Here is a 13,867-nt window from a genome sequence, read left to right as displayed (position 1 = left end):
CAGTTCTTTTTTTTCAAAAAAAAAAATTTGGTTCAATTCAGTTTGGTTAGAACCGAATGCACACCCTTTAGATGCTTAAGAGCACCAAGACCCGACCTAGACTCCGACCCCGACCCATCACCACCACGCCCCTCTCCTAACAATTCACAAACATGCGAAAAGATGATACAACAGAATTCAGGGAAGAGCGTATAAATTAACAGCATATCTGTCAAAAAGTACAATTACACAGATAAATTTTATAAAAAGAAGAGTAAAACTCACCACTAAACATGAGTCTGCTTGGCTGCTCAAAATCACAGCGAAGAAGCCGACTGCAACTTTCCAATACTTTCAGCTACCTCAACATCAAAAAAGTCCTGAAGGGCTATCATATTAATAGGGCAAGATTTCAGGCTCTTTATTGCATCTGCAGTGGCCAAAGCACCAGCAACTGTTGTTATTATAGGAACCTTATAGGCAAGAGCCATTCTTCTCAGATTCAGCCCATCAATCTGATCCAGTGAATCACCAGAGCTTGTTATCACCATCAACTGGATCTGCCCATTAGCAAGCATATCACCCGCGTGCGGCCGCCCCTCGTGCACCTTCAGCACTCTATCGACAGGGATACCTTTCAGCTCGAGAAAATGAGCAGTTCCTGAAGTTGAAATGATGTTAAACCCGATTCCTAAAAAGGCCTTTGCAAGTTTTTCAAGATGGGGTTTCGTCAAGTCGTTCAAGCTGATGAAGACGGTGCCGGAAAGTGGTAGTTTCTGCCCGGTAGCGATTTGACCCTTAGCATATGCGATTGAGAGCGTAAAATCAATACCCATTGCCTCGCCAGTGCTCCTCATTTCAGGTCCTAACATCACATCACAGCCTGGAAATTTATTGAATGGAAGAACGACCTCCTTGACGGCCACATGCGCTGGGATCACCTCTTTCGTGAACCCTAAATCATCAAGTGACATACCAGACATGACAAGAGAAGCATATTTAGCCAATGGATGACCGATTGCCTTGGAGACAAACGGGACAGTACGAGAAGCACGAGGATTTGCCTCAAGCAGGAAAACTTCCCCAGCCGAAGAGATAGCATATTGGCAATTCATAAGTCCACAAACATTGAGTTTCTTTGCCAATTTAATAGTCCATGATCTTATTGTGGCCAAACAAGAAGACGAGATTGTTTGTGTCGGAAGGATGCAAGCTGAGTCACCAGAATGTACCCCAGCCTGCTCAATATGCTCCATAATCCCACCAATTACCACATTACCGTATGAATCTGCGAGTGCATCTATATCAATCTCAACAGCATCGGACAAATATTTATCTATCAGAACCGGACGTTCTGGGTCCACCTCAACAGCAGTTTCAAGATATGTTGCAAGCTTTTCATCACTGTATACAATCTCCATTGCTCGGCCACCCAACACATATGAAGGACGTACAACAATTGGGTAACCTATGTCTTTTGCAATGGCAAGTGCATCGGCTTCAGTTTTGGCAATGCCTCCTTTTGGCTGCTCAATTTGTAACTCCGTGACAATTGCATTGAACCTTTCTCTGTCCTCAGCGGCATCAATAGAGTCTGGTGATGTACCCCATATCCGAACATGTCCAGCCCCACTGGCAGCAAGAGGTTTATGTTCATCCAAGTACTGCTGAATAGGCAGAGCTAGCTTCAGAGGTGTTTGGCCTCCAAATTGTACAATGATGCCATCAGGCCGTTCCAGATTAATCACATTCACAACATCTTCAATAGTCAAAGGCTCAAAGTAGAGACGGTCACTTGTATCATAATCAGTGGATACAGTTTCAGGATTTGAATTCATCATAATTGTTTCAAATCCTGCACTCTGCAACCGAAGGGGGAAAGATGAATATAAGAAAAACAGATATAGTAAAAGGTAATAAATTAATAATTGAAATGCATGAACCTAACTGCATAGTTATCTCACAATTTACGTTAATAAATCATGACTCAAACACAGCATGAGTGTATGTGTATCAAAGATCAACAAGTTCACATTTTATTGAACTACTAACTAAAAACTCCAGAAGAACGTTATTACCTGATACAAGTTCATTAATTAAATTTTGGCAAAATTAGCAATTTCAGGTAGTTCATTTGTTGTTAGAAGATAAAAAAAACTGTGCACGATTATTCAATTCAGAGGTCCTACTCCTAGTACAAGGAAAATTGCAAACACAAACCTGAAGAGCAAACGAGGTATGGCAACAACAGTAGTCAAATTCAATCCCCTGTCCTATACGATTAGGACCTCCACCTAAAATCAAAACCTTCTTATTTTGGGTAGGGGCTGATTCACACTCCGCATCATAAGAGGAGTACATATAAGGAGTATTGGCCTCAAATTCAGCAGCGCACGTATCTACCCGCTTATATGCTGGAGTGACTCCGAGAGATAATCGTTTTGATCGGACTTCTTTTTCTGTTGATTTAGTAGCAAAAGCTATCTGATTGTCACTGAAACCACGCTTTTTAACCTCGTAAAAGTCATCCTTGGTCATATCAGCCAAGCCTAGAGTCATTAGATACTGTTCCACGTCCACCAACTCTTTAAGCTGATTAAGGAACCATTTGTCAATCAAGCTTAGTTCATGAATTTCATTAACTTTCATCCCTTTCTTCATTGCAGCATAAACGGCATGAATACGGTCTGGATTTGGAACTCGGAGATTGTACTTCAGTTGGTCCCAATCCCAGTCAAGTTCCTTCAGTCTTGTGCAACCCCATCCTGAGTAACCAGACTCTAGTGATCGAACTCCTTTCTGAAAAGACTCCTGGAAAGTTCGACCTATTGACATGGCTTCACCAACAGATTGCATCCGAGTCGTCAGAATTGGCTGAGAACCAGGGAACTTCTCAAACGCAAATCGGGGGATCTGTATTTATATAAGAAAAATCAAATTAGCACTTGATGTATGATATTGACGACTAGCGAAGAAAAATCAGTTATGAAATAAGTTGACTTGCAACATAGGTCATTAACATAGTGAAATAACATTACAAGCTAACATACTATATAAGAGATCTACATGTTAAAATGATATCCTAAATCTGTCAAATTTACAAGTAAACAAGTTAAGAACTAATATGTGAGGTTGTGAAGCAGGATTTGAAAACAAACTTTACAAAATTAGAACAAAAATTACTCGACTGTAACATTCAGACTCTGTCACATGGCTTAACCTAAAGATCAACTGAAGATAATTTTCAATCATATAATAACCTGACCACATAAATGACCCAAATAAAACCTAAACCTGTAAATTACTTACCTTGGTCACCACATAATCAATAGAAGGTTCAAAACTAGCTGGAGTCTTCTTTGTAATATCATTAGGAATTTGGTCTAACGAATACCCAACAGACAACTTAGCAGCCATTTTAGCTATAGGGAATCCAGTCGCTTTTGAAGCTAAAGCCGAAGACCTCGAAACTCTCGGATTCATTTCAATAACCATAACCTGACCATCAACAGGATTAACAGCAAATTGCACATTAGACCCACCACATTCAACACCAATCTCTCGAATAATCTTAATCGAATAATCCCTCAACCTCTGATACTCCTTATCAGTCAAAGTCTGAGCTGGAGCCACTGTAATAGAATCACCAGTATGTACACCCATCGGATCAAAATTTTCGATTGAACAGATAATCACAACATTATCAGCTAAATCACGCATAACTTCCAATTCATATTCTTTCCATCCTAATAGCGATTTCTCAACCAAAACTTGCGAAGTTACGCTCTCCGCTAACCCACCTTTACAAATTAACTCAAACTCTTCCCTATTATACGCAATGCCACCCCCCGTCCCACCTAAAGTAAAAGCGGGCCTAATGATCAATGGAAACTCGCCAATTTCATTAGCAATCTCAATACACTCATCAAGTGTAGTACCGATACCAGACGGCGGGGTTGCAATGCCAATGTTTTTCATAGCCTGTTTAAACAAATCCCTATCTTCAGCCTTTTTAATAGCATCAAGCTTAGCACCAATCAATTCAACATTATATTTATCTAATGTACCTCTCTCAGCTAAGGCAACTGCTAAATTCAACGCCGTCTGGCCCCCCATAGTCGGCAATAAAGCGTCGGGCCGCTCCTTTTCGATGACTTGCTCAACTAACTCAGGCGTCATTGGCGCAATGTAGGTCCGGTCAGCTAAATCCGGGTCGGTCATGATTGTGGCTGGGTTCGAGTTTATCAAAATGACGTCGTATCCTTCTTCTTTTAACGCTTTACAAGCCTGTGTACCGGAATAATCAAACTCACAAGCTTGCCCAATTACAATGGGACCCGCACCAAGAATCATGATTTTTTTTAAATCGGTCCGTTTTCCAACTTTTGGAGTTTCCGTTAGGCTTTTGGCAGTCACCTCGGAGTTGCTGCTACATCGTACAGAGGCGGCGCGTGGAGAGCGCCTGGAGCGGCGCGTGAGGCGAGGGAAATGAGTGTCGTTTGAGTAGGAAAAAAGCTTGTCATTGCAGTGTCGTTTGGAGAGATGAGGTAGCTTATGAGAGATTGCGTTGGAATTGAAAATTGAGGTAGAAGAGAGGGTTTTGCAGTGATTTAAACAGGCACTGCTCATTTTTCTGAGTTCTGATCAAACAATGGGAGATTTCTAGGGTTTTTGAATTAGTTTTTTGGGGGTTGGGGATCTGGGAAAGGAGGGTGTGGTGGTGATAAATGGATATTCTTGGAAGGTAGCTGACCAGAAAGATTTGTCTGAAGGTGGCAGTGGAGAGTGGGAATTAGGGTTTTTGGGTTGGGGTTAACGTTATAGTGTCACTTCAGAAAAGGACAAAACATAAGTGATCAATGGATGATGTAACGGGTTGCTAGAAGTGGTGGCGTGTTTGTTTAGTCCCATCCTATTTTTCCATTTGGACCCGGTCCGGTTCTAAATTCTTTATATTTTTTTTTTGCCAAAGATAGACCTATTCTACTTGTTAGCGGGGGTTAGCGGGGGTTAGCGGGAGTTAATTGTGATTATATACAATTCCTTTTAAATCAGCCCACTGGCTGCTGAGGCCTGGGTGATTTTAGGGTTTTTATACAAATACCAAATATTTATAAAAATACAACCTCAAAATTCTCTTTACAACAAATACTACTTTTTAAAAATATTTATAAAAATACTATATTTTTATATACGATTTAAAAAAAATCAGATCTGAAATCCCGAACTGCCATGAGATCTTTCTAACAATTGAATGTTATAAGCAAACTTTTCTCCTCAAAACCCTTAAAGGAGGAAGGCTTTTTATACGTTGACGATGCGATTGAAGGAAAAAATGTGAGCGCGTTCCTCGACATAGGAGCCACTCGTAATTTCATCGATGTAAAAGAAGCCAAACAATTAGGTCTAAATTTAAGAAAGGAAATGGCACTATGAAAGCTGTTAACTTCGATGCAAAACCACTAATCGGCATTGCCGAAGGAGTAACTACTCAAATCGGCGATTGGAAAGTTACGCTAGACTTTTTTATTGTTCCTATGGATGATTTTAAAGCTGTGTTGGGTCTAGCTTTTTCTACTAGGCATTGGATTTCCTCGTTCCCATATCATGCTCTCTTGTAATATTGGATAACTCTAAAATATGTGTCGTCCCAACAAAATGCAAGAAGAAATCATCCTAAAAAATAAATTTTGCCTGCAATCTGCTAAGAATAAGCCATGTTATATTTCCACTGTAAGGGAACTTAGCGACAGAGAATGTCAATCTGGCCCTAAAGAAGTTTACCCATCTATCAGAATTATCCTTGAGGAATTCAAGGATGTAATGCCTTCAGAGTTGCCTAAGAAACTTCCACCTAGACGTGAGGTGGACCATCAAATTGAACTAGAGCCTTGTGTGAGACCCCTCGCCGTGGCCTTTTATCGCATGGCGCCATCGGAATTGGCAGAGTTAAGAAGGCAATTGTATGACCTTCTAGACTCTGGCTATATTCAACCTTCGAAAGCCTCGTATGGTGCAGTTGTCCTCTTCCAAAAGAAGAAAGACGTCTTGTTGCGCATGTGCATCGACTATAGAGCGTTGAATAAGAACACTATCAAGAATAAGTACCCCATTTTCTTGATAGCGGATCTCTTTGATCAATTGGGAAAAGCAAGATACTTCTCCAAACTTGATTTACGGTCAGGCTACTATCAAGTTTGTGTTGCTGCCGGAGATGAGCCAAAGACCGCCTGTTTGACGCGTTATGGTGCATTTGAGTTCCTCGTCATGCCATTTGGTCTAACAAATGCACCCGCAACTTTTTGCACGCTCATGAATTGTTGGAACAATTGCTGTAAAACTGAATATGATGAGGCTGAGTCGCGGACTAGGTCGCTCTCTTTTAGACGTTTCGCGGCACATCTCGGTGGTGCAAAGCTGACTATCAACCGCGGCGTCCCTAGGATAAAACAGCTGGAAATACTGATCACACTGCACTGTGAAATCAGCTCTAAAACACTTTCTTTGTATTGCTCTGTGTTTCTGTGTGTTCTCAAATGAAAAGTGAAGCCAGTATATATAGGCTAAGAAAATTATTAATACTTTTATATGCAAAAAATAAAGTGCTAGCCGAACCACCCACCCAACCTAGACCAGGCCAGGCCGGCCGACCGACCGGACGGACGGCGCGCGTGTGGTAAATCGGGTAGGATGTAACTCCTAGCCCGTTCACAAAATTGGGTACCCCTTGGGGCCCAAACCCATATGAGAAAAACCAAGTTTATAAACTCAATATATTGAGTTCTCCTAAGCAATGTGGGAAAACCACAAAACTCTTTATCTTCTCATTTCAAGTTACAAGGCACTTTTTCCTTTTTAATTTTTAAATTCAATAACTTTCCAACAATCCCCCACTTTGAATTTGAAAAATAGTTTCTCGAGCAATTTCTGTTAAGATTGTGCATAAACAAAGGTATCTTTCGATTTGAACCTTTGCGTAGTGAGTAAGATTCTGATTCAACAAGAGTGACTCGTAGTCTTGAACTCTATCTCGGACATCAAACCACGCACGTTCTTTTCATAAGTGTTTTTCTAAAGCCCGTGCATTTATGGCCCTGCACGTCTATCCCAGTTTAGTGAACGCTCTAGAAATTTTGCCTCAAATTTCATAGGAAGCGGCCCCACTTCCACATTCACAAAGGTGAAGCTATCAAGAGTACTCCTATAGCTAGGTACTCCACTCCATATGGAGTATAGACTTCATTAAGAGATTCTATTAACTCATCCTCTTCTCGCTTTAGGAATCATGCATTAATTTTGCATGTTCTGGCTCATATCATTCATAACTTGTTATTACCCATTGAACCTATTTCTTGGGATCTCCAGTCAGTTAGGTCGGGTTACCATTATGGATGATTCATTCAATAGGCAATAGTCCCATTCCTTTTGAAGTTTTATGGACTTTCTCTCTAGCTAATCCTTTCGTCAAAGGATCTGCTAAGTTATCATCAGTGCGTACATGATCCACTCTAACAGCCCCTGTTGAGATAAATTCTCTAACAGTGCTGTGCTTACGACGTATCTGTCGTTTCTTACCATTATAATAACGGTTCTCAATTTTTGCAATAGCAGCGGTACTATCGCAATGGATGAACACAGCTGGTATCGGTCTTTCCCATAAAGGAATCTCAGCTAGCAGGCTTCTTAGCCATCCTGCTTCTTCACTAGCAGCAGCTAGTGCTATCATTTCTGACTCCATCGTAGATTGAGCCAGAATCGTCTGTTTCTTTGATTTTCAAGAAACAGCTCCACCAGCTATACTAAAAATATAGCCGCTCGTGGCTTTGGAATCATCTGACAATGTATTCCAATCTGCATCACTATACCCTTCAAGTACAGCAGGATGCTTCAGATAATGTAATCCAAGATTCATTGTTCTTTTAAGGTATCTCATAACCCTTTCAATAGCATGCCAATGCTCAATACTAGGTCTACTAGTAAACCTGCACAGTAATCCAACGACATATGCAATGTCAGGTCTAGTACAATCAGTGGCATACCGAAGGCTGCCAATGATGCTCGCATATTCAGACTGTCGTACACTATCACCAGTGTTCTCAAAAAGTTTTACACTTGGATCATAAGGTGTACATGCAGGTTTACAGTCGAATTAGTTATATTTCTTTAGAATCTTCTCAACATAGTGAGATTGATCTAAAGAAATTCCTTTTTCAGATCTAGTTATCTTTATGCCAAGAATGACATTCGCTTCACCTAGATCTTTCATATCAAAGTTGGCACTCAACATTGATTTCACAGCATTCACAACATGAATATTTGATCCAAAAATCAGCAAGTCATCTACATAAAGACATATGAAAGTGCAAAGTTCCTTTTCAGATTTGTAGTAAATACATTTGTCACTTTCATTCACTTTAAAGCCATTTGAGATGACAAGATTATCAAATTTCTCATGCCATTGCTTAGGTACTTGTTTTAGACCATACAAAGATTTGTCTAACTTGCACACCTTCTGTTTCTGACCATGTATTACAAAACCTTCAGGTTGATCCATATAAATTTCTTCCTCCAGTTCACCATTTAAAAAAGCAGTTTTAACATCCATTTGGTGTACGACCAAATCATATAGCGCAGCGATCGAAATCAGCACTCTAATGGATGTTATTCTAGTAACAGGTGAATAGGTATCAAAGAAATCAACGTTTTTCACGTTGTCTGTAACCCTTGGCTACAAGTCGAGCTTTGTATTTGTCTACAGTACCATCAGGTTTCAATTTCTTTTTTAAGATCCATTTACAACCTATGGTTTTGCAACCGGGTGGCAGATCAGTCAAATGCCATGTATGATTGGACTCTAATGAATCCATCTCATCATTTATGGCTTCTTGCCACAAATCAGAATCTAATGAAGTTAAAGCTTCCTGGAGGTTTGTAGGATCCTCCTCTAAAGAATAGACATGGAAATCAGTTCCAAAGTCTTTCGAAATTCTAGCTCTTTTACTTCTTCTGATCTCTGGTTCTTTATCATTAGTAATCTCATTATTTCTGACTACAGGAACATTACTAGATGATTCGCCCCCACTATTTCCTAATTTAAAAGGAAATTTCTGTTCATAAAAATCAGCATCTAATGATTCAATAACAACTCGTGCAGTCAAGTCATAAAATCTATAAGCCTTGCTATTGACTGCATACCCAATGAAAACACATTCATAGGCTCTGCTTGCTAATTTTATTCGTTTCGGATCAGGAATCCGAACATAGGCTAAACAGCCCCAAGTTCTCAAATAAGACAAATTTGGTTGTCTTTTCTTTAGGATCTCATAAGGTGAAATCTTCCTGTTTGATTTCGGGACTCTGTTGAGTACATAACAAACAGTCAACAGAATTTCACCCCACCAATAAGAAGCAGCTCCAGAATTCAATAAAATAGACACTACTGCTTCTGTAAGTGTTCTATTTTTTCTTTCGGCTTTACCGTTCATTTCAGGAGAATAAGGTGCTGTTCTTTCATGCACAATACCATGTGAGTTATAGAATTCTATAAACAAGCTAGATTCATATTCAGTACCTCTATCACTGCGAAATCTCTTGATTTTCTTATTGAATTGATTTTCAATTTCTGTTACAAATAACTTGAACATGTCAAGTGCATCACTTTTATTTTTCATCAAATACACATGTGTAAAATCAGAACAATCATCAATAAAAGTGATAAAATATCTTTTACCATTTCTGGTCAAGGTACCGTCAAGTTCACATATATCAGAATGTATTAAATCTAAAGGTTCAGATTCTCTAATTACTGATTTATGTGAGTTTTTAGTTATCTTAGCTTGACTACAGAATTCACATTTTTCAAACTCAGTTTGGTTCATTTTAGGAATTAATCCTAGGGTGCTCATGTAGTTAATTATTCTTTTATTTACATGACAGAGTCTTGCATGCCAAGTATTAAAATCACAAACCATGTAAACAGAAGCAACATCTTTATTAATAATTTCAACATTCAACTTAAACATACCCTCACAAGCATAACCCTTTCCCACAAAAATACCATTTCTAGTAATGGTGTACATATCTCCACCAATAGTCTGAAAGAATCCAGCCTTGTTGAGAAGATAGCCAGACACCAAGTTCTTCCTCATCATAGGAGTGTGCATCACATCCTTCAACATTAGTGTTTTTCCTGAAGTAAATTTCAGTTCAACACTTCCAATTCCAGCGACAGTAGTGGTGTGAGTATCACCCAGTAATACTTTCTTATCGTCCACGACAGTGTATGTTTTGAACATAGCACGATCGTGGCAAACATGGCGATTAGCGCCCGTGTCTATCCACCAACCACTTGATCCACCAACAAGGTTGATCTCAGCCATCATTTCTGTTATCATAGCCGTAAAAGGCTCTTCAGTCAAGTTAGCCTGTGGAGCAGTACTTGGCTTGTTCCGACACTTGCGTGCCATATGACCCGGTTTTCCACAGTTAAAGCATAGAAATGGTGGCAGGTCATTCTTAACAGGTGGTGCCTGTTTCACAATATGGTTCCTTGAAGGATTACCATTCTGGTTCGCTTTGTTGCGATTCATATTTTGGTTTTGGTTCGAATTGCGATTCTGATTCTTAAAATTCTTGCCATTAGGCTTCAGACTCATCGAACTAAACTTTCTTGTGTTGTTAGAAACAACCAGCACTTCATCTTTTAGATCTTGTTTTCTCGCCTCTTCCTCAATCCGAAGACGAGTGATCAAGCTTTCCAGCGAGAACTCTTTTGTTTTGTGCCTGAGAGAATTCTTAAAGTCCCTCCACGAAGGAGGTAATTTGTCAATTAAAACAGCAACTTGAAATTGTTCATCAAGAACCATACCTTCGGATATGATCTCATGAGCTATTTTCTGCAATTCATGGGATTGCGCCTCGACAGATATTTCATCACTCATTTGATATTTGAGGTAGCGGCTGACTGCATACTTTTTAGTCCCCGCCTCCTCGGTATCATATTTCTTTTGCAGCGCCTCCCAAGTTTCCTTTGCAGTCTTTCCATCATTGTAGTAATCATAGAGATCATCACTTAGTGCATTGAGAATAAAATTCCTGCACAAGTAATCATTAGTCATCCACTGTTGAAGTTCACCGTTTTGTTTTTCCTTTTCTTCTTCCTCGGCAGTTTCATCAACGACAGGTATTGCCATTGTCAAAACAGAAACCACCTTCTTGATGGTTAGGAAAAATCCAGTCTTCTGTTTCCACCTTTTGAAATGCAAGCCTTCAAACCGGAATGGTTTGTTAGCATCAACAGTAGAACCGTAGGCAGCAACCTCATCGGTATTCATGGCAGCAATTGTAAAGGGACACGTCTAAAAATTGTTGGAACAATTGCTGTAAAACTGAATATGATGAGGCTGAGTCGCGGACTAGGTCGCTCTCTTTTATATGTTTCGCGGCACAGCTCGGTGGTGCAAAGCTGACTATCAACCGCGGCGTCCCTAGGATAAAACAGCTGGAAATACTGGTCACACTGCACTGTGAAATCAGCTCTAAAACACTTTCTTTGTATTGCTCTGTGTTTCTGTGTGTTCTCAAATGAAAAGTGAAGCCAGTATATATAGGCTAAGAAAATATAGCTGTTGTGTAAATAATTAATACAGAAAACGTTTTCTGATTAATGAGGGAAAACAGCAACAGTCAAAAACGTGGAGAGGTAAATTCAGAGAGTCAAAACAGTTACAAAAGAATTAAATAAAAAATTATTAATACTTTTGTATGCAAAAAATAAAGTGCTAGCCGAACCGAACCACCCACCCAACCCAGACCAGGCCGGCCGGCCGGACGGACGGCGCGCGCGTGTGTGGTAAATCGGGTAGGATGTAACTCCTAGCCCGTTCACAAAATTGGGTACCCCTTGGGGCCCAAACTCATATGAGAAAAACCAAGTTTATAAACCCAATGTATTGAGTTCTCCTAAGCAATGTGGGAAAACCACAAAACTCTCTATCTTCTTATTTCAAGTTACAAGGCACTTTTTCCTTTTTAATTTTTAAATTCAATAACTTTCCAACATGAATAAGCTGTTTCATCCATTTTTGGATCAATTTGTGGGTTTCTACTTGGATGACATTGTGGTGTATAGCCAGACGTTAGATGAACATGTGCAACACCTCAAGCAAGTCTTTCAAGTCCTCTGAAAAAACTGTATATTAAGGTGGAGAAATGTTCTTTTGCACAATAAGAGGTAGAATTCCTTAGTCATAATGTAACGTCCGTAAAAATAATAATAGTAATAATAATAATAATAGTAATAATAATGATAATGATAATAAAAATAATAATAATAGAATAAGTAATATAAAAATGTCTTAAAAGGCAAAGTTGGAAAAATTGTGTAGAACAAACTTTAAACCTAATATAAATCTCTTTAAAGGAAGGAAGTCTATTTAGTTCTGAAAAAAAACTATAACCAGACATATTTAAGCCGTCATAAATTTTAGTTTACTGCTAAACAAAATTTTCTCTGCAATCAAAGAAAAAGGAGACGAGGATAGAGTAGATAGTCGGATTTATGGGTGTAACCTAGTCGAGCTAACTCGCGAACTACTCGGGATTAACTCGAAAAATACTCAAAATCGACTAGACTCATATCGAGTCGAGCTCGAGTTCGAGCTACTCGAGTTAATTATCGAGTCGAGTTCAAGCTTCAAAATAATTGACTCGATGAGCTCGCGAGTCTAATGATAGGAGTAGAAATACTCCTATATTCTGTGTGTTTTATATGTCATATATTGTGCATTTGACGTTGGTTTTGAGCTTCTTTGTACTCATTTTTGTGTTTGAGTATTTCAGGCATAATGTGGTAGTTCTTCATGATAATCAAGCCATTTGGAAGCCATTGTGATCATAATTGAAGTTTAGAGGAAAGTTGTGCGAAGATCCGATGAAAATAGGCGCCGACAGTACAAGTTTCTACTTGTGAAATTGGCCCATGTTCATTGATTGAAGATTTTGGAATACTTAGAGACTTCAATTGACTTTGTGTTCTACATAAAAAAACAAAGTAGACATCCTAATCTTTCCATAGAATCAAGAATCGATTCATTCCGACTTTTCTACATCGAGTTATGACATTTTGAAGTTGATGGTGTGCAGCAGAAGCAGTGTATGCGGGCGCATAAACCTTGTATGCGGGCGCACGAGACATGTATGCGGGCGCACGAGACGGCAAAAATTCACAAAAATTGGACAAAAATGCCCCGACATGTCACCGATCTCCACCAAATTCAAGGACGCTTCTGAGTTTTCATTAAAACTCGACCTAAAGTCAGTAGCTGGGGCGGAAAACATATAAATAACACATTTTACATCATAATTAGGGTTGGGTTATCATTGTATTAGACCTAAACATTAGATTAGCTTATTTTGAGTTTCGTTCATCGTTTTCTTGTTGAATTTTCTGGATTATTCTTCATTATTATTGTGGAATCTATTGCGACTAAGGTACGATTATTTTAGAGAGATCTATATCATTGTTATCTTTTCCATTATGAATTCCATTGATTTTATTGTTGAATTATCTTCGATAATGAGTAGCTAAACCCTTAATTGGGGATTATTAACTGAATTATGCTTATTTAATTGAATTGGTGGATTATTGTTCAAATTGCATGTTAATTGTGTTCTTAATGCTTAGTTTAATCTGATCAACTAGACTATTGCCTTGTGTTTTGGTTTTGGCTCGAGAGAGCTAAATTGAGATAGACTATAGCAATTAACAACGTAGGAATTAATTACGCGAGAGTGAATTGATGATTACGTGTTCTTAAGGTTTGCTTAATAACCGCCATTTGATTAATTAATTAGGTTGATTATAACACGAGAGTGAGTGATTTGCCTA

General features: G+C 39.0%; 1 protein-coding gene across 1 annotated transcript; it reads right to left on the bottom strand.

Annotated features, from left to right (window-relative positions):
• Positions 1-166: 166 nt before the first annotated feature.
• LOC126684019 (carbamoyl-phosphate synthase large chain, chloroplastic) lies at positions 167-4,879 on the bottom strand. The gene is made up of 3 exons (XM_050379454.2): positions 3,289-4,879; positions 2,200-2,892; positions 167-1,841 (listed from the first exon to the last, which is right to left on the bottom strand). The coding sequence occupies exons 1-3, from the start codon at positions 4,606-4,608 to the stop codon at positions 297-299; spliced, it is 3,558 nt and encodes a 1,185-aa protein (XP_050235411.1). The 5' UTR covers positions 4,609-4,879; the 3' UTR covers positions 167-296.
• Positions 4,880-13,867: the final 8,988 nt, after the last annotated feature.

The sequence above is a fragment of the Mercurialis annua genome, linkage group LG1-X (assembly GCF_937616625.2).
Source record: "Mercurialis annua linkage group LG1-X, ddMerAnnu1.2, whole genome shotgun sequence".
Lineage (NCBI taxonomy): Eukaryota > Viridiplantae > Streptophyta > Magnoliopsida > Malpighiales > Euphorbiaceae > Mercurialis > Mercurialis annua.
The sequence above is the reverse complement of the archived record's forward strand: the minus strand, read 5'-3'. Positions and strand labels throughout refer to the sequence as shown.